The sequence below is a fragment of the Tachyglossus aculeatus genome, chromosome 4, assembly GCF_015852505.1.
Source record: "Tachyglossus aculeatus isolate mTacAcu1 chromosome 4, mTacAcu1.pri, whole genome shotgun sequence".
Taxonomy (NCBI): Eukaryota; Metazoa; Chordata; class Mammalia; order Monotremata; family Tachyglossidae; genus Tachyglossus; species Tachyglossus aculeatus.
Genome location: NC_052069.1, coordinates 117,919,946 through 117,941,059, shown reverse-complemented (window position 1 = coordinate 117,941,059; position 21,114 = coordinate 117,919,946). Strand labels below are relative to the sequence as shown.

The window sequence follows — 21,114 nt, the reverse complement described above, 5'->3', positions numbered from 1 at the left end:
TTGTCCATTGCAAAAAAAAAAGAAAATTTGTCTCTGGAAATGCATTCCCAATGTAACTTGAGGGGATGCCAGAGTGTCGTGTAGAGATCTTCCTTGGGCAGCCAGCTTGGTTTAACTCTTCCCACGATCAGCAGGGAGCAGGAACCCAGCAGAGGCAAGGGACTTCCAGAGAAGCTGAGGATGGAAATGGAAGATAGTGTGAGGGCCGGACCTCCTCTAACTACTTGGGCCAGAGAAAGAGACGTGTGGCTAAGGAAGGGCTGAGAGCGTGGAGACACCCACTCACAGCCCCGAGCCTCTGGAAAGAGAGAGAGAGAGAGAGAGATTGTGTCTGGGAAAGAAAGTGGCAGCTTCCTTCTGCTAATGCTGCCCCTGGGCCCCTGCTCATTCCCAGGAGACTTGGGGGTCCCTCAGAGGCCCTTATCACTCCCTCTGCCCATCCCTACACCCCACTTTACAGCCTTACCTCCTCCCAGAGTCCTGGGACAGAGTTCGGGCTAAATCAGAGTTACCTAACTACTTGGGAAGCAATGTGAGTCAAGAGACCTGGGTTCTAGTTCCAGCTCCACCACTTGCCTGCTGGGTAACTTTGGACAAGTCATGTAACTTTTGTGGGCTTCAGCTTCCCCATCTGTTCTCTCTCCAGATTATGAGCCCACTTTTAGACTGTGAGCCCACTGTTGGGTAGGGACTGTCTCTATATGTTGCCAACTTTTACTTCCCAAGCACTTAGTACAGTGCTCTGCACACAGTAAGCGCTCAATAAATACGATTGATTGATTGATTGATTGATGAGCCACAGTTAAGACAGAAACTCGGTCTGATCTTATCATCTTGCATCTACCCAGTGTTTAACACAGTGCTTGGCACTGCAAGCACTGGCATAGTGGCACTCACACATACTATTATTAATACTATAATTAATTAATTAATAACTGAGAGAAGCAGCATGGCTCAGTGGAAAGAGCACGGGCTTGGGAGCCAGAGGTCATGGGTTCTAATCCAGGCTCCACCATTTGTCTGCTGTATGACTTTGGGCAAGTCATTTAACTTCTCTGGGCCTCAGTTACCTCATCTATAAAATGGGGGTTAAGATTGTGAGCCCCACACGGGACAACCTGATCACCTTGTATCCCCCCCAAGTGCTTAGAACAATGTTTCACACATAGTAAGCGCTTAGCAAATGCCATCATTAATTAATTAATTTCGATGTCATTATGGTTGTTATTATTGTTATTAGTGACTCGAGGTGGAGGCCCACCCTAGCAAGTGGACTATAGAAACCTGGCATTTTGGTCTCCAATGTTGGACACGCCACCCACAGAATTTGCCAAGATTCCCTGGTTTTGCCATTCACCAACCTCATCTAGGACATTAATCCCTTGTGCTTACTGAGCAGGACAGAGCAGGAATTTGGCAGGAGCCAAACCTCATTCACTTAATAATAGTCATGGTATTCGTAAGGCACTTATTATGTGTCAAGCATTGTTCTAAACACTGGGATAGATAAAAGGTAGTCATGTTGGATAATCCCTGCCCAACATGAGGCTCACAGTCTAAGTAGGAGGAAGCAAAAGGATTGAATCCCGATTTTACAAATGAGGAAATGGAGGCACAGAGAAGTGGAGTGACTTGCCCAAGGTCACACAGCAGGCAAGTGATAGAGTCGGGATTAGAACCCAGGTCCTCTGATTCCCAAGCCCATGCCTCTTTTCATTAGGCTATGCTGCTCCCATCTCTGTTATACCCTGGTGTGGAGTGGTGCTGGATAGAAGGTCTCCTTTATTTGGAAAGCTGGTGACGATGATGATGATAATCACGATGATAATGGCTGAGTGGGTCAGGTTGTAGCCTTATCAGCTGCCCACTGCCAAAGTAATGAATACATAAACTTCAATCCCCTCTGCCCAACTTCCCTAGCCTACTCCGATTTCTGCTTCGTTCACTCAGGCAGCTGATGGGTCAGGAGTGTCATGTTTGAACTCTCAGATGGAATCAAATGTTTCAGATTCTTTGGCTGGAACATTTTGGGCTGCTATCCAGAGGTGATGGTTGCTGGAATTCCGAGCCCTTGGGTCATTCAATCCTTGGGGAGGAGAACTGGGCCCCGTGGCACCCGGAACCTCTCTGACTTCAGCTTGGGCAGCCCAAAGTGCAGGTTTGCTCACTCTGCCATGCCCTCAGGGTTAGAACAAAAAGGGGAACATGAGGGACAATTCCCCTTTTGAGTCCTTCAGAAGTATCCTGGACTAGTGAGAAGCAGCATGGCCTAGTGGACAGAGCACGGGCATGTGAGTCAGAAGGATCTGGGTTCTAATGCGGCTCTGCCACTTGTCTTCTGAGTGACCTTGGGCAAGTCAGTTAACTTCTCTGTGCCTCAGTCACCTCATCTGTAAAATGGGGATTAGGACTCTGAACCCCAGTTGGGACAGGGACTGTGTCCAACCTGATCATCTTGTATCTGTACAAAGTGCAGTGCCTGGCGCATAGTAAGTGCTGAACAAATACCGTTAAAAAAAAATCCCTTCCATTAGCAACCCTGAGCCCAGTAGAAAGTAAGGGGGAAGAGCCAGAAGCTATAGCTGGAACAGGCTGTGGCAGATCACGAGCAGGAGGAAGGAGAGGAGGTCGAGAGCTGGGGGGAGGTAGTGGTCTACCGTTCTTGAGGCCGTTGAGCTTCCCAGGGATGTCAGGTGTCAGATGGCCTAGCCTCTTTTCCCAAGAGATTAGTACAGTGCTCTGCTCACAGTAAGTGCTCAATAAACACTATTTAGTGATTGAATGAATGAATGGGAGCCCACCTGTCCCTGCCACACTCTCACCTACTGGGAGTGCTGCGTACGCCAACCAGTGTCCACCCTCACCCTCTACTCAGCTGTGCCACCTCTGGAATCAAGGCCCTTCTGCCTCTTGGACTCTGGGTTGGGAGTGCTGACATTCTTACTTCATCAAGAGGCTGTGGCATGGGAGCTGCCTTATGGTGCTTAGTGGCTAGAGCACAGGCCTGAGAGTCAGAAGGACCTGAGTTCTAATCCTGAGTCCACCAAAAGTCTGCTGTGTGACCTTGGGTAAGTCACTTAACTTCTCTGGGCTTCAGTTACCTCATCGGTAAAATGGGGATAAGAGTGTGAGCCTCATGTGGGACAGGGATTATGTCCAACCTGATAAACTTGTATCTTTCCCAGGGCTTAGAACAGTGCTTGGCACAAGTAAGTGCTTGACAAGTACTATTCTTATTATTATTGTTATTATTATTATTATTATCCCCCGGCGTTAATGCCACCAGCTTCTCAAGAAGAAGGCCCAGTGATTGCTGGCTCTCTGCAGCCTTGCCTGTTCGAGGTGCTAGTCCTGCTTCACTGCTTCCAAACCATCCAAGTGTTTTCTAGGACTGTGAGGCCCAGCAGCATTCCTACCACCAAAGATGCAGAGGGAGGCCCTGGCTCCATAGACTGGATTCATTAGGATCCTGTTTAAATTCTTGTTAGAAGTTTATGGCCTGTCTGGGATCCAACACTCACTCCCATAAATATAGAGGAGAAAAGAACCCTCTGTTATTCTGGGTCAGGCTGGCACAGGGCCTATAGCCCAGAGCTATTTGCATCCAACTTTATCTGCATCTTCGGATTGCCATCCTCTTCTGTTATATTTTGGTCCCATTGTCTGTAGGGGCAGTTTGACCCATTTCCACAAGAGAAGGGGAAAAAAAGCCACCGATCCGTTAGTCTGAGTCCATGTTAGTCCATGTGTCCCCAATGTGGAGAACCCTCCCAATTGGCTAGGAGGACTCCCGGGACAAGAGCAAGGCTCCACCAAGATGTTCTCTTCTGCCCTGTGGAACTGGGCCAGATGGTCCAAACAGCCAGAGACCCTTTGCAAGCCTCTTTCATGGTATTCATTTTTTTAATGGTATTTCTTAAGTATTAGCCCCCTCCCTCCCCCACTCTCAACTGCCACAGGAAGGCTGGCCCTGCCCTCGCCCAGGGAATCTGGCCTCTCCTAGCCCTAGCTGGAACGCTCCCCACATGTCACGTCCTCATTGCTGCAGTCCTTCAGCATCAGGTGGCCACGTCCAGATAGATGCACTCCTTTTTACGTACTGGGGCACGCACAAGTTAATTAGGTTGGACAAAGTCCCTGTCTCACATGGAGCTAACAGTCTACGTAGAGGGAGAACAGGGATCTCCATTTTACAGTTGAGGAAATTAAGGCCCAGAGAAGTTATGTTACTTGTCCGTGGTCACACAGCAAGCAATTGGCAGAGTGGGGATTAGAACCCAGGTCCGTGCTCTATCCACCAGGTCAGACTGCTTTCACTGAGCACTTACAGGATTCAGAGCACTATACTGCACACTTGGAAGAGTACAGCCTGGCACCTCATCTCTCCAAGCAATTCCAAACCCCCAAGGTGGTTCTTTGCCTGCTCCACCAGAAGCCAAACCCAGTGTCCTTATGTCTCCGGGATCCCAGTCTAGCTTTCTTTCAGGTATTTGTGATCTGTCCCCCAGGCCAAGCTCAGCCCCCTGACTCAGTCAAACTCCAGATTCCAAACTTTAACCTATGGGTTTCAACATCATCATCATCATCATTGTCATGAAATTCATTCATTCATTCAATCGTATTTATTGAGCGCTTACTGTGTGCAGAGCACTGTACTAAGCGCTTGGGAAGTACAAGTTGGTAACATATATATTTTACTGGGCATGTTTTAGGGTTCCCCCGCCTTGTGGAGTGATTTTAGAGTTGAAGTTCATAGAGGGCAGGGAGTGTAGTGCAGGGAAAACTTGCTCTGTGCAGGGGGCCCAGATCAGAACCCTGAGCAGGTGGACACTTCATTAGTACTTTCTGATGAAAATGGCAGGGATCTTTTCAAGGGACATCTGAGTAATTCCATGTGATTCCAAAGGGAAGCAATGCGGCCTAGTAGAGAGAGCACGGACTTGGGAGTCAGTGATCCTGGGTTCTAATCCAAGCTCCACCACTTACCTGCTGTGTGACCTTGGGCAAATCTCTTAATTACCCTGTGCCTCAGATCTGTCATCTGCAAAATGGGGATTCAATAGCTGTTCTCCCTCTTACTTAGACTGTGAGCCCCATGTGGGACCTGATTGTCTTGTATCTACCCCAGCAATTAGTACAGTGCTTGGCACATAACAAATAGTAGTAGTAGTAGTAGTAGTAGTAGTAGTAGTAGTAGTAGTAGTAGTTGTAGTAGTAGTAGTACCACCTGACTCCAAGAAAGGGAAATCAGGGGTGGGCTGGACAGGAATGAAATCAAAATGAGCATATTCAATGTTTGTCTGTTGCCTGTTGGATCACTCCATAGACTTGTATCATGTCTAGAATCAATCGATCAATCAATCAATGGTATTTATTGAGCACTTACTGTGTGCAGAGCATTTTACCAAGCACCTGGGAGAGAACAGTATAACAGAGTTGGTAGACACATTCCCTGCCCACAACGATCTTACAGTCTACAGTGGGAGAAGGATTCTCAGTTTCTAGGAGAAGGACACCAGGGAGCTACTATCTTCAGTAGCTCCTTTTTTCCTCCATTTAAAAATTATCTGCAGGACTCAGACCATTCCAACCAGAGCCGGCCTAGCGGGGTTAATTAGAACAGTCCCCTCGTTCCTGGAGAGTGGCTACCTCTCTGAGACTCACTTTCCTCCCTTTGTAAAACAAGCACGTGTGTGGACTCCTCCTGTGAGGGGAACTGAAATCGCATTCAGAGAGCCCAGAAGGAAGGCATTCTAGAATTACAAAGTAGGCCTAGTGCCACGGACAGAATAAAAATGAAACGTCTCCCCACCCACCACTCCATTTCAAAAATAGAAGAGGAAATGTTTGGAGAGAGAATGAGAGTTCTCAGCCGCCCAGATTTCAATTGGGACTTTTGGCTTGAATCTTTGACGTTGCCTCCGTCATAGCTTTCGTTTTCCTGCTCTGAAACGGCATGGGGCTCCAGGAGACAGGGAAGGGGCCGGAACTTCAGTGAGCCAGCTTTCTGCTCAAGGCTGCTGATGGACTCTTGTCAGAGTGCGCTGCTTCCCCTGGCCCCCAGCCCAGGCTCATTTCTGGAGCGAGTATAGCGGGAGTGGTTCTTGGAGATGCTGGCACTCCTTTGCCCTGTTGGCTCCAAAAGCAGAACCATCTGGTGGAGCAAGGGAAGTTAGAGTAGAGTCTGTTAAGGGTCCAGCTTTCTTCTCTTCGGCAAGCGCGTCTCCCGCCAATGAGAATTACTGTGCAGTGAACTAGAGACACAGGAATAATTCAACTCAGGGGGGAAAAAAACAGAGCAATATTTTTTTCAGATTGAAACATATCCCCAAATTCACCGGGTTGTTTTTTTTTTTCCATGCGTTTCACAGGGCTTGATGGGATTTATCGGTCTTGTGGGGGAGCCAGGAATCATGGGAGAAAAGGTAGGTTGGATAAGGCCACGAGAAACCCTGCATGTTACGGAAAGTGATGAAAGCGTTGGTTGTTTCGTGGTTGAAATCCCAAACCCAAATGAGTCAACTCGCTCCTCTTGTATTAAAAACGTTTCCCCACTTGGGGACCATGTCCGATTCTCCCAACATTCCCCAAGGCTCTCAGAGTCTGCTGGGCATTTGGGGATCAGAAAGCAATCTGTGAAAGAGCCATTGTACAGCAATCTCTTGGGCCTTGGGAGGTTGGTTTTCAATGCGCAGCTCCCGCAACCCTCAAGAGTTCTGTTCCTTTCCCTAGTGATATTTTTGTTTCCATTTGGCATGGCCGATTTGGGATCTCCTTGATCTCATCTTTCAAAGCATTTCCCCTTAGTTATTTTGATTCCTCTGGGTGCGTGTGGAACTAGTAGCCCACCCCCATCTGCGTGACCAAATCCATCAGGGTATCTCAGCACCGATCTGCTGGACCGACCCCATCCAGCCAACACATCTGACTAGTGCCTCTGCCTCCAGACTTATGGGCCGGGGAAGGATCCTGCCATTCAGTGGATTTTTTTCAGCCCCAAAAAACATTTAGATCTGCTTGACCTGGTGGATAAAGCAAGGGCCTGGGAATCAGAAGGTCATGGATTCTAATCCTGAGTTTGCCATTTGTCTTCTGTGTAAGCTAGGGCAATTCACTTCACTTCTCTGTGCCTCACTTACCTCATATGTAAAATGGAGATTGAGACTGTGAGCCCCACATGGAACAAGGGCTGTGTCCAACCTGATTTGCTTGTATCCACCCCAGAACTTAGTTCAGTGCCTGGCACACAGTAAATGCTTAACAAATACCACAATTATTATTATTAAAATGGGGATTAAATCCTACTCCCTCCTACTTAGGCTGTGAGCCCCATGCAGGACAGGGACTATGTCTAACCTGATTATCCTGTATCTTCCCCAGTGCATAGAACAGTGCTTGACACAACATAGTAAGCACTTAACAAATACCACTATTATTATTGTTATTATGATTATTATCTGTTGGAGCCAAAACCAAACCCATTTACCTGCCCTGCAATTCTGTCAAAGCAGGGAAATAAGGAACCCAGCCCAGGGCTGCCCCTGTTCTGAGCCAAGCTCTAGGAAAGTGAGACTGGTACCAGAATGGACCTCACTCTGGGAGGTAGCAGGGATGTGGTGAATGGCTGGAGCTTAGAGCTCCAGAAAACAAGGGGGAACCCCACTAGGGTTCAACAGGAAATGTTGTCCTAACTGAGGCCCTAGGTTGTCCCCCCACCCTGCCTGAGGGTCCCCAATGCGGGGGCAGGGGGAGAGATGAAGGTCACCTCATGTCCACCTACTCCTGCTCAGCCTGGCCTGAATCTATTCAGGGTTTTAGTCTGATTCCGGTGAATCAAGGGGCCTGGAGTTTGTGCTGCAGATCCACTGAGAATCAAATGTCACCATCGTGAAGACTGGCTCATCTGGGCCTCAAGACTGATTTGGGGCAGAAGAACCTACCTTTAAATGAGAAACAGTGTGGCCTAGTAGAAAGAACCCGGGCTTGGGAGTCAGATATCCTGGGTTCTAATCCTAGCTCGGCCACATATCTGCACTGTGACTTTGAACAAGTCGCTTAACTTCACTGTGCCTCAGCTCCCTCATCTGCAGAATGGAAATTCAAATCCTGTTCTCCCTCCTACTTAGGCTGTGAGCCCTATGGGGAACCTGATTATCTTGTATCTACCCCAGAGCTTAGTACAGTGCTTGGCATATAGTAAGTGCTTAACAAATATTATTATTACCGTTTTTCTGAGCAAGGCCAATGTCGGATCCCATCCGATGGTCCTTCCAGCCTAGAATCTGCTTCAGAAAGTAGCAACATGATGCTTGGGGGAACCGTGACATGGTGGTGTACTCCTGGACAGCCCCCATCCTGGTTACGGATGGCCCATAGTACATCCTCGGTTTTTCCCTTAACAGGCCCGACTTTCCCTCTAGTAACCATTTCTGGATGGCTCGTCCTCGAGTTTGTCCAAGCCCTTCTTGAACCTGCAGATCTTTTCAGCCGGCACAAATTCCACTGGATGAAGACCATGATGGAACATGCCACCCTCAAGCTCCAGTGGATGTTCTCTTGGACTGGGTGCTGCCGGAGAACAACAGTGTCCTGCCCTGTCAATTCAGCGCTTAGAACAGTCCAGCGCTTAGAACAGTGCTTTGCACATAGTAAGAGCTTAATAAATGCCATCATTATAATAGCCGGCCTATTATCAGTTGTGTGGCCAGCAGAAGGAGATCAGTAGCACTAACCTTGGTTTCACATTCTTGCGACCAGGGTCAGTGTGCTCCTTTCCAGTGATCCAGTAATCCTGTTCTGGCCGACGTTTGCCAGTTGGCGAGAAAGACTCCCTCTATCTCCCGAAGGACTAAGAGGAATGTCGCCCAGTCCTGGATTCATCCCTCTTCCCCATCTCTCCTCCCTGTGACAGCAGACTCTGCCTGCAGAGGCAGCTGCCCCATGGTCAGCAGAATTGGCTTAAATTTGCACTCATTTCCCATTAGCTCTTTTTCTTCCCAAAGTTCCCAGATCCTGGCTAGCTTCTTCCTCATAATTTTGTATGGTATTTGTTAAGCACTTACTATGTGTTAAACACTGTTCTAAGGGCTGCGATAGGTACAAGTCAATTAGGTCAGACACAGCCCCTGTCCCATATGGGGCTCACTGTCCAAGTAGGAGGGAGAACAGATACTTAATCCCCATTTTAGTTGAGGAAATGAAGGCACACAGTAGTGAAGTGACTGACCCAAGGTCACACAGCAAGGAATTGGCAGAGCCGGGACTAGAAGCCAGGACCTCTGACTTCCAGGCCTGATCGATTGACTGATTGATTACCTCCCAACAACCAAGCTCTCACTTCCTGTTCCCATACGCCAGTTCCACCACCCTCCTTCCTCTCCCTGAATGTCTGTGGTTGTGAGACAGGAAAATCGCGGAAGCCGCACCTAGCTAAGCCCGAGGGAGGGACACCCCCACATAGAGCAGCTGGGCCATGGCCCGGAAAGCCTACTTGACATTAAGTTGTCAAAGAATCTTGGAACACAACAGAGTGCAGACAGCTTCCCTAGAAGCATTTAATCTCTTCCAGGCTCACCGAGGGAACGGGCCAGTGCGGAGGCAGGGCACGCAGGCAGGACATCACAGCCCCCATGGCCCCTAGTGGATCAAGCCCTCAGAATCTGGGGTCAGAGTCACACTTCCAACCACTCTCCCACCAGTAGTGTTTCCAGGAGCCAGAGGTTCCTGGTCTGGGGGAAAGCCGGGACTAAGGCAATGCTTCCGCTTGACCTGTCTGCTTGGGCAAAACCTATCCAGTCAATGCCAAAATGAAACCAAACAGAAAAGTGTCAAGCACCTCCTTAATCCAGTTGATCCCTCTGGCAGAGACCTCTCCACGAAGTGCATCCCCAGTGTACCTGGGCCTCTCTCTAGGGCTCTGGGAATGCCAAGACCCTGCAAGAAGGAAAGGTTTCATGGGGATGTGGTGGAATTCCACCCTCCCCTCAACTTCACTTCAGGTCCACAGGTTCCTCACTGTCAGCTCCCAGGGGAAGCGCTGAGCCTTGGTTGGTCTGGAAGGGCTTGGTTGGTGTTTTGGCTCAGGGCGGAGCATGAGTCGGAAGCGCCTAGCTCCTTGATAGGCACCATACTCCGTAGGCTGGTCTCCAGTCTCTCAAAGGCTTGCACCTGCTAATGACCCAAATGAGCTATGACCAGTTGGAAGCTCCATCTTGGCCTGGAGCAACTAAATGGGCTCCCCCCACCTCCAGGCAGGAGCAATCAAACACCATCATGGTGTAGATCCAAGCCTGGGGACATGATCAGAGCCCTTTGAATTCTGCCTCCAACTCCCTGGCCTGAATTTCCCAAGAGAACTTCCATCCCAGGGGAAGGGCCAGTCCCCTCCCTGTCCTAAACCAAATCCCCTTGGCCCTGCCCAACACCTCCTGTGTTGCTCGGCCCCATCCTCCTCCACCTTGATCCGCTATCCATGATTACTGCTACCTGTCCCCCCCTTCCCCCAGAAACCTCCTCTGCTTCAGGGCCTCCCCACCCCAAGCCCCCTCAGCCCCCAAGGAACCTGTGGCCCCAGTGATGTGCTGTGCTTTGCTGCAGGGTAACCGAGGGCCCATGGGACCACCCGGCGTGCCTGGAGTTAAGGGGTCGATGGTAAGGAGTAAGTCTGCCTCCTCCCCTCTGTCTGCTTGTCTGTGGTCGGGTTAGGAGAGGACAATCTCCTCCCCCGGGTTCCCGACAAGATTGAAAATGACCACCCTCCTGTCCATCCTGGTCTTCCCTCCCAGTCAAGGGGGCCTCTCCATCCCAGTGTCCCTTCCCTCTTCCCCTCCCTGAACTGGACTTAAAGGAAAACATTTCCTAAGTCTATCTACCAAAAGTTTCTCCCTGACCAAGGTAGAGTCAAGGAGATCTGATGTGCAAAGATCTCTGGGAAGATCTGCCTGGAACTCCCTGCGCCAATGTCAACGGGAGCCAGCAGCCCAGGCCAGGGGAATCCCAAACTTCAGCTGCTGCAGCTGCTTTTTCCCCTTCCCCTCTCCCAGCAGGGAAATTGACCTAGTGTAGAGTCCTAGACTCCCAGAGCCAAGTGCAAACTTGGGAGGTCATTACAGTCTGCCTCCAGACTGGATTTCAAAGCCTTACTAAAAGCACATCACCTCCAAGAGGCCTTCCCCGACTAAGCCCTCATTTCCTCTTTTCCCACCACCTTCTGTGTGCCCCTTGGCACCCTTTATTCACCCCTCCTGCAGCCCCACAGCTCTTATGTACATACCCCTAATTTATTTGTTTCTATTAATGCAGAAGGGAATGGGAAAAGAAGAAAAGAGGGGTTAGTCAGGGAAGGCCTCTTGGAGAAGATGTGCTTTCAATAAGGCTTTGAAGGTGGGGAGAGTGACTGTCTGCGGGGGCTGAGGAGGGAGGGCGTTCCAGGCCAGAGGCAGGATACGAGCAAGCAGTGGTGAGATAGAGGAGATCCAGGCACAGTGAGAAGGTTAGCATTAGAGGAGTGAAGTGTGGGGGCCAGGTTGCAGTAGGAGAGCAGTGAGGAGAAGCAGCAGGGGCAAGGTGATTGAGTGCTTTAAAGCTCATGGTAAGGAGTTTCTGTTTGATGCAGAGGGGGATGGGCAAACACTGAAGGTTCTTGTGGAGTGGGGAAACATGGACTGAACATTTTTGTAGAAAAATAATCCAGGCAGCAGAATGAAGTTTGGACTGATGTCAGGAGAGACAGAAGGTGGTGAGGTCAGCAAGGAGGCTGAGATAGTAATCAAAGTGGGTTAGGCTAAGTGCTTGGATTAACATGGTAGCAGTTAATACCGCAATAATCATAAATACCACAATGATAATGATGATGGCTGCAGAGTTCCCAGATCGTGGGGTTCTCCTTCCAAAAGAGCCACAGAGTGAGAGCACTCAGCAGCATTTGCACCAGGGTACCCCAGTGTGCAGTGGAGTGTGGTGCTTCAGACGTGCCAGGGCCTGCCCATCCATTGCTGGGGGAGTTTGCTGTGCCCTTTCCCAGATTCGGGAGCCAAGCTCTCCTCTCACAACTAGGTTCTGCCTTGTGGAGACCAAGTGTCCCGCTCCGACCACCAGCCACCTTCCGCTTGGGCTTCTGTTGACTGTCAGGGTGGATTGTGAGGTGGGAGATGTTCCCCTCTGACGAGTTCATCCTTCTTGTTCTCCTGGGCAGGGACACCCTGGGACAACAGGCAGAGCTGGAGACCCCGGAGATCCTGGAAATTCAGTAAGTAAAGGCCTTCTATTGCCTTCCGAGGCAGGCAATATCTATTCAATGTCATGGGAAGCCATGGGGACCCTCCAGAGCAGCTGCTACCTTCTGCTGGGGGAGCTAGGGAAGCAGACCAAAAAGAAAAAGAATAGGGATGAGTGGCCCCTCTTCCTCCCGGTGTCAAATCCCTCTCCTCTTCCTAGAACAGTCCTTGGGGAGAGGGGATGCAGCAGAGCCCCAGCACAGGTACCCCTTTGCCTTGGGATCTCCAAGCACAGTTCAGGGACCAGACTCACTTCTGTCAATGCCCCCTCTGCCTGGGAATTTCATTCTTTCATTCAATCATATTTATTGAGCGCTTACTGTGTGCAGAGCACTGTACTAAGCACTTGGGAAGTACAAATCAGCAACGTATAGAGACAGTCCCTACCCAACAACAGGCTCACAGTTTGGAATGGGGGAGACAGACAAAAAAAAACACAAGAAGTAGATAGGTGTCAATACCATCAGAATTAATATAATTATAGCTCTATATGCATCATTAATAAAATAAATATAGTAAATATGTACAAATAAAATAGAGTAATAAATATGTACAAATATATACAAGTGCTAAGGGGAGGAGAAAGAGGTAGGGCAGAGGGAGGGTGATGGGGAGGGGAGGAGGAGGAGAGGAAAAAAGGGGGGGCTTAGGGAAGGCCTCCTGGAGGAGATGAGCTCTCAGTAGGGCTTTGAAGGGAGGAAGAGAGCTAGTTTGGCAGATGTGTGAAGGGAGGGCATTCCAGGCCAGAGGAAGGATGTGGGCCAGGGGTCAACAATGGGACAGGCAAGAATGAGGCACAGTGAGGAGGTTAGTGGCAGAGGAGCGGAGTGTATGGGCTGGGCTGTAGAAGAAGGGAGGTGAGGTAGGAGAGGGTGAGGTGATGGAGGGCCTTGAAGCCAAGAGTGAGGAGTTTTTGCTTGATTCGAAGATTGACAAGCAACCACTGGAGATTTTTGAGGAGGGGAGTGACATGCCCAAACCATTTCTGTACAAAGATAATCTGGGCAGCAGAATGAAGTATAGACTGAAGTGGGAAGAGACAGGCAGATGGGCAATCAGAAAGGAGGTTGGTGCAGTAATCCGGAATGGGAATGTTGCAGCCAGGGTCTCAGCCACATCGTGGGATGGAGAAGGAGAGTGAACGACTGAAATACGATTGAAAGAACGAAGTGAAGCGCAAATGAGAACATGGGCAGAGAGAGCCACGATGCTCATGGTCACGTGGGTGGTCGCTTGAGGTCACCTTCCTGGCCAGAGAGATTCTTTCCATCATCCCCGGCCACCAGACTTCACTACAGGGGGTGGAGGTCGGAGTCTGGACAAAGCAGAGAGAGGGGACACAGTCCTGATTAACTGCCATTAGCAAGGACCCTTCCCCTCCACCCGCACACCACAAGGGACCTTCAAGCTCCTGTGTCCAGATGTTTGCAGGGGTTTGAAGTGGAAGCAGAATGGCCACAGCTCTTCTGCCAGGGGAGGGGGAGTCACTGAGTGGAAAACCAGTGATGCCATGTGCATCTGCTGCCTATTTCCCACATCCTTTCTCAATCATTATCCCAAGGCCTGGGGATACCTTGGCCCTAATTAATAACCTGGCTTCTAGGAGCCTCATTCCCGCAAGGCAAGTAGGATTCATGCTGACTGACAGGACACAGCTGATTTCTGGTCCTCTCCAGGGTGATTCTATGGGCCGGGTGGCAGGGGGGATATTGGAGGAAGGGAGGAGGAGAGGCAGCGTGAGACCAACCCAAGGGCTGTTGCTGTGGGTGGGCTGCAGGGATCAAAGCCCCAGCCCCACCTTTCCTCCAATGCCATCCATAGTCTCTGCCTGCCCCTGAGACCCCAGACCAACTCAGCTTCCTGCTGGACTGGGGGTCAGCAGGCAGGGACCCCCTTTGTCAGCCAGCTGAGCCCTTTCAGAAGCAGGAAGCTGTGTGCGGTTTTATCCCCTGCATCTGCCAGGAGGAGCAGGGCCTTAAATGTGCCCTGCTGTGGCAGCATGGGTGGGGCCTGGACCATAGGGCACCAAGGCCTGGGTCTAAAGGGCTTTGCCCACCAGGCAGAGATGGCAGCCTGGGCCAAGGAGTAGATTTTCCTTTGGTGGCCCAGAGCAGCGACCTCCTTTCTTAGTTTGGGGGACATTGGGGTTGGAGAGCCCCAGCCTGGTGGGTGCCCCATTTGCTCAGTTTGAGGAGCCCCTGCCCCTCCCTAGGCTGACACAGCTAGGATCATCTCGGGCCCCACAAAACGGTCATTACTCAGCACTGAGACAGACTGTGGATTCTCCTAGCACCTAGGGAGAGGGTCATCTCATGATAGAAGACAGGGTGGGAAATTGGGGGTGGGGGTAAGGAGAGGGGAGGGACCTTCTGGACCCCGATCTCAAGGTCCCACTCTGGACAAGTGGGGTCCCCCCCAAGGCTTTGATTCCCTGTTGGGCAGTGGGGAGCACAGGAGGAAAAGCTGGGGCGTGGGTGACCCTTTGGGGAGTGGAAGGAGAGATTATCCCCAGAAAAGTAGTGGTAAAGTGAGCAGGGAAGACAGGGAAGGAAGCTGGGGACCAGGGCTCTGAATGGACCAGCTGACCTGGGAGAGAAGAAGGGAGGAGACAGGTAGGGAGGACCAAGTCAGAACAGAGGAGGAGAAGCACTCTGTGCCCAGGAAATGTAATGAGCTGCCACCCGCCATGAGAAAGGCCTTAGGATGCTGATGAGTGGGTTCCAGGCAGATTCAGATTCAGCTGTATTCCCCCATGGAAGCATGGGCTGTGGGCTGCCATTGCCAGAAGAAACATTTCCTCTCGGTTCATCAATTTCCCCAGTTGCTTTCCCAATCCACCAGTCAGGAGGCTGGGGAAATGTCAGGAGTGGGGCAGCCAGCTTCTCCTCCATCCTGATTCCTCCTCAGAAACCACCATTTCAATTGCAGGCTTTTGGGGTCAATAGTTTTGTCATTACAGTCTGAAGCCCAATTCATTCATTCATTCAGTCGTATTTATTGAGTGCTTACTGTGTGCAAAGCACTGCATTAAGTGCTTGAGAGAGTACAATATAACAATAAACAGTTACGTTCCCTGCCCACAACAAGTTTACAGTCTAGAGAAGCTTATCTCCAAATGAGGAAGATGGATGATTTTTAGTACAGCCAATCAATCAACAGTATTTTTTGAGCACCTACTGTGTGAGAACACTGTACTAAGCTCTTGGGAGAGTACAATACAATAGAATAGATAGATATGATCTCTGCCCATAAAGAGTTTATAGACTGGAGGGGGAGACAGACATTAAAATTAATTACAGGTGGATATATGTACATAAGTGCTATGGAGGTGGTATCAGAAGTGCTTAGGGGAAAGTCAATCAATGGTATTTATTGAGTGTTTACTATGTGCAGAGCACTGCACTAACCCCTTAGGAGAGTAGACTATAACATATTTTGTAGACATGTTCCCTACCTACAAGGAGCTTATACTTTAGAGGATATAGACCCAAGTGCATAGGCGACAGAGAAGAAAGGGTGAATTGGGGCAGTGAGGGCCTAGCCATGTAGGGGTACTCCTCTGGACACGAATGAAGGAGGAAAATATTTTTTTATGGTTTTGTTAATCACTTATTATTTGCCAGATGAACACTGGGTTAAATACGTCAGTCAGGTTGGACACAGTCCCTGTTCCACATGGGGCTCACAGTCTTAATCCTCATTTCACAGGTGAGGTAACTGAGACACAGATCAGTGAAGTGACTTGTCCAAGGTCACATGGCAGTCAAGTGGCTGGGTCAGGTTTAGAACCCAGGTCCTTCAGGCCCTTGCCCTTTTCACTATGCCATGCTGCTTAGACTGTGATACAAGCCTGGAGAGTACATCTAGGGGCTCTAATGCCACTTGAGGTCAGGGGCAGCATGGGAGATGCCCTCTGCCAGCCCTGATGCTTCCAGCCCAGCCACCCCTGTTCCACTTCCTTCTCTTGTGGGTCTTGAGAAGGAGCTTAAAAATCCACATTGGGAATGCCTGTTGGACAGAGACTGAGATCCCTGATGCATGAGCAGTCAGTCTTCCTTTGAAACAACCACGGGACATGTGCTTCAAATCAATTAAGCAATCATTTATTAAGTGTATACTTTGTGCAGAGCTCTAATACTAAGTGGCTGGGAGAGTACAACAGAGTATAACAGAGTTGGTAGTTACATTCCCTGCCCACAACGATCTTGCAGTCATTCATTCATTCATTCAATCATATTTATTGAGTGCTTACTGTGTGCAGAGCACTGTACTAAGCACTTAGCACTGTCTAGAGGGAGAGACAGGCTTTAATATAAGTAATTACGGATAGTACATAAGGGCTGTGGGACTGAAGGAGGGTGGGGTGAACAAAGGGTACAAATCCAAGTGCAGGGGTGATGCAGAAGGGAGTGGAAGAAGAGGAAATGAATGCCCAGTTAAGGAAAGCCTCTTGGAACAGATAAGCTTCCAATAAAGTCTTGAAGGTGCGGAGAGTGATCTTCAAAATGAGAAGAGAGGGGCCTGGGAGAGTTTGCCAGACCAGGCACATAGGTGTCTCAGACAAGAATGTCAACCTTACCAATTTCAGCAACATCTTCCTCTCCACCCTCTGTACCCTGAGGTCCAACAGACACAAACAGGTTGAAGTACATACTGAAGTTTGTTAAAGCCAAAAAGTCACAGCACTGGAACAGAGGCCACGAATACCAGACTTTACAGAGAGGCATCACAGTCAGCAGAATTTAAGTCCAACAAGCCCCAGCCAATAGACCTAATAACCCGCTTTCTAACTCTCTTGTCTTCCCCTGCCCTACCCACCTGACTATACCCCTAACTCCCTGTGTTAGTGCAGCAAAGGGATGAGACAATGGGCAAGGTGGGCTTTAGCTGAATTAGGGAAGGGAAATTTCATGGACATTTCCTGCTCCTGATGGGTCTGATGGAGGTTTCAGTTGAGCTGCAACCGGTCTCTGCCTTGTGAGGTTTTCCCTCTCCCATGCCTTTCAAATCTGTTCAAGGTGGCCAGCAGACAATACCCTTTCCCTGCACTTGGTTGGCATCTGCGGGTGGCCTACTGGAGAGAATGTTTCTTCTTGCATTGGCAGTTTACAGCCAGCTGAATCCTAATCCTTTTGGAACGCACACACCAGCATCCCAAAGTCCAGCTCCAATCTGGGGCCGAGTCTCTTTCTGGGGATATGAGAGTAACAGGAAGAACTGGAGATGGAATCATCTGATAGTCTTCTTTTCCCCAACTAAAAACTAGAATGGGGCTGTGATCTCCTCGGCCTCTTGGAAAACCATCTCTCAGCTCATTAACCCAACCCCAGACTGGAGATCTGTCGGGTGAGGACAGAGAACACATTTACCCAAAACTGTACTCTCCCAAGAGCTTAGTACAGTGCTTTGCACACAGTAAGCACTCAACATCATCATCAGTATTTTTTGAGCACTTACTGGAAATATCACTGATTGATTAACTGATAGAGAAGGGTTCCAAAGAGAAGGGAGGTGTTGCCTCCTCACAGTGTGAGAAGGGAAAGCCCCAACCTGATTATCTTGTATCTAGCCCAGCATTTAGTACAGTGCCTGGCACATATTAAGCACTGAACAAATACCATTAAAAAATGTGCAAACCAGGAGGGCTGGCAAGGAGAGAGGCCCAGAGAGGAGGCAAGGGTAGCCTCTCTCAGATAGTCTTTAGCTCTCCTGCCCCCAGCCTCTTCCATGAAAACTGTACCCTTGACGAGGTTCTCATTTGCACTTTTTGCCCCAAGTGGCTTTTCCAATCCCTTGTTATTATTGTTGTTTTTTCCTTTACAGGGCCCTCCTGGAGTTCGTGGGTCTCCTGGGATGAGAGGGGTGAAAGGTCGCCGGGTAAGCTGCCATTCCTTCATTCACCCTTGAGGCAGACCCCACATTGTACAGTCACAGGGAGTCTGCAGGGCTTTGGAGCCTGGGGAGTGGTGCTTAAGAGGAAGGGGCCACGGTTGTCATGGGAAGTGGGAGATGGGGCCATAGTTGTCTTGGGAAGTGAGAAAGGGGGCCATGGAGGCCATGGGAAGTGGGAAATGGAGCTGTGATGGTCATGGGAAGTGGGAGATGTGAAGGTTGTCTGTTAGTTTGGGAGAGAGGAGACTCAAGGATAAGACCCTTTGCGAAGTGATGCTCAGCTGCGAAGGGAGCTGAGAACTGAGACTCAGGACCAGCCCACGGAATCAGCGGACCCAGGGAAAACTGGCTTTCTGTGGCCCTTCCTTGAGCGGGACTGGGTGGAAGAAGAAGGGATTAGAGAGCAACTACCTGCCCCTACAACAGGCCCTTTCCGTAGCCTGCCAATCCCTGGAACCACTGATTCTGGCCTCTGATGCCATCCTGGCTCAGTCTGGGCTAGGGGCAGTTTAGGAAGTGGACCTAGGGGAGTGGCAGGTGGTTCTGCCCCTCAAGACTCTCCCACATGGGGCTGTGTGATGCCGGAATCTTTTTTTATGGTATTTGTTATGTGCTTACTATGTGGCAGGCACTGTACTAAGTGCTGGGGTAGATACAAGGTAATCAGGTTGACATAGTCCCTATCATATCTGGAGCTCACAGTCTTATTCCCCACTTTATAGGTGAGGTAACTGAGGCACAGAGTAGTTAAGTGACTTGTCCAAAGTCACACAGTAGATAAGTGATGGAGCTGAAATTAGAACCCAGGTCCTTCCAACTTTCAGGCCTGGATTTGCTGGTGGACACTAAATCAGGGTTGGGAGCAGCACATGCTAGCTTAATTCCAGATATCAGTCAACCAATCAGTCATATTTATTGAGTGCTTACTCTGTGCAGGGCACTGAATTAAGCAATTGGAAGAGTACAGCACAATATAATAGACACATTCCTTGCTCACAACAAGCTTGCAGTATAGAGGGGGAGAAGACATTAATATAAATAAACAAGTTATGGATATGTACAAAACTTCTGTGGGGTTGGGCAGGGTGGATGGTGAATAAAAGGAAAACGTCAGGGTAATGCAGAAGGTAGTGGGAAAAGAGGAAATGAGAACTTAGGGAAGGCCTCTTTGAGGAGCTATGCCTTCAGTAATGATTTGAAGGTGGGGAGATTAATTGTCAAATATGAAAGGGGCGGGGGTGTTGCAGGCCAGTGGCAAGATGTGGACAAGAGGTCAGTGGCAAGATAGATGAGATTGAAGTACAATGAGTAGGTTGGCATTAGAGGAGCATTGTAGTAGGTGAATAGCGAGGTAAGATAGGAGGAGCAAGGTGATTGAGTGTTTTAAAGTCGAAAACAATGAGTTTCTGTTTGAGAGAAAAAGAAAGAGAAGAGAAACCACTGGATAACCACTGGAGGTTCTTGAGGAGTGCGGAAACTTGGACTGAATGTTTTTGTAGAAAAATAATTCGGGCAGCAGAGTGAAGTATGAACTAGAGTGGGGAGAGGCAGGAGGCTAGGAGATTAGCAAGGAGGCTGATACAGTAATCAAGGTAAGATAGGATAAGTGCTTGGATTAATGGGGTAGCAGTTTGGATGGAGAGGAAAGGACAAACTTTAGTTATGTTGTGAAGGTTGAAGCAACGGGACTTAGTGATATGAGTGGTCTTCTCTTACAGTCCCCACTGAGCCTTTATTTGTAGAAGCTGGTGGTCCTGTAACATCCTGGCAGGAATGATGGCTTCTCTCCACTTCCATCTGCAAAGGTCTACGGGCCATATCTGGGGAGGTGGGGCTGGGGTAGATGGAAATCTTCTGAGTCAGATTGGCTCTGCTTCTGGGCTGTGCCCTGTGACCTTCTTGCACTGGTCCCCTCACTCCCTCCCCAACCTGCCAGCCTCCCAGACTCGGATTTCAAACCAGGCCATCCTGGTGTCCACTGGAACCCCAAGGCCCCTTGTCCCCCCACCTTTTGATCAGAAGCTGTTTTCAGGAGTACCCATCTCCACTTCGGAAGCTGGGCCTGCTGGCTAGATGCACACAGCGGTGTTCTTTGGCTCCTAATAGCCCCTGGCTCAGTTCTCATGGCCTATTGGAACCAGCCTGGGAGGGCAGAAAGCAAGGTGGCCAGGGCAGCCCTAACACCCCCCAACCAATAAATGTGAGGAGTGTTTCTTGCCTAACTAGCATTTTGTTTTCAATGAGGTGGAACGGGGTGGTGAAGACTTGGCTTTTTTAACTGGATTTCCAGGGAATTTGACTTTTCCCAAAACCAGATGGGTGGATAAGCCAGATGGGCTGTCAGCAGATTAGGTAACATTCCTCAGGTCTGGTCTGGAGTTCGAGGGTCTGTCCAAGATTACAATCCTCAGTGCAGGTCATGGAGACTGAGGAGAATGATTTTTTCCCATGGCAACCCACACTGGCCTCAGCAGGCCACCGGGTGTCCTGAGCTAGGGACCTTGCAGGATGACTTTGAATGCAGCTTCTGTTCCCAGTTCCAGCCCTTCAGAGAGATGGAAATGCATTATAAAGCTCAGCTTGGGGCTGAAGCCTGCATTCCCTCTACAGATGTCAAACCCAGAAGCTTCCCCCCAGCAGCTCCCTCGCCTCCTTCTCGGCCCTGGATCCAGAATCCAGCCTGGGAGCAAACCCAGGCTCCCAACCACATCAAAGCTCCCCCAGCTGAGAAGCACTGCCAATTCAGCCTGTGTGCACTCTCTCTCTCTCTCTCTCTCTCTCTCTCTCTCTCTCTCTCTCTCTCTCTCTCTCTCTCTCTCTCTCTCTCTCTCTCTCTCTCTCTCTCTTTCTCTCTCCCCCTCTCCCTTTCTCTTCTCTTGCTCTCCTTTCTCTCCTCTCCGTCTTTCTCTCTCCCCCTCTCCCTTTCTCGTCTCTTGCTCCTTTCTCT

The 21,114-nt window shown here is 49.7% G+C and overlaps 1 protein-coding gene across 1 annotated transcript in view; it reads left to right on the top strand.

Annotated features, from left to right (window-relative positions):
* COL27A1 (collagen type XXVII alpha 1 chain) overlaps window positions 1-21,114 on the top strand; it is a 222,490-nt gene that overhangs the window by 134,509 nt on the left and 66,867 nt on the right. Inside the window, exons 25-28 of the mRNA XM_038745686.1 lie at window positions 6,372-6,425; window positions 10,597-10,650; window positions 12,194-12,247; window positions 18,099-18,152. Coding sequence (XP_038601614.1) covers window positions 6,372-6,425; window positions 10,597-10,650; window positions 12,194-12,247; window positions 18,099-18,152 — 216 coding nt within the window. The remainder of the gene's footprint in view (window positions 1-6,371; window positions 6,426-10,596; window positions 10,651-12,193; window positions 12,248-18,098; window positions 18,153-21,114) is intronic.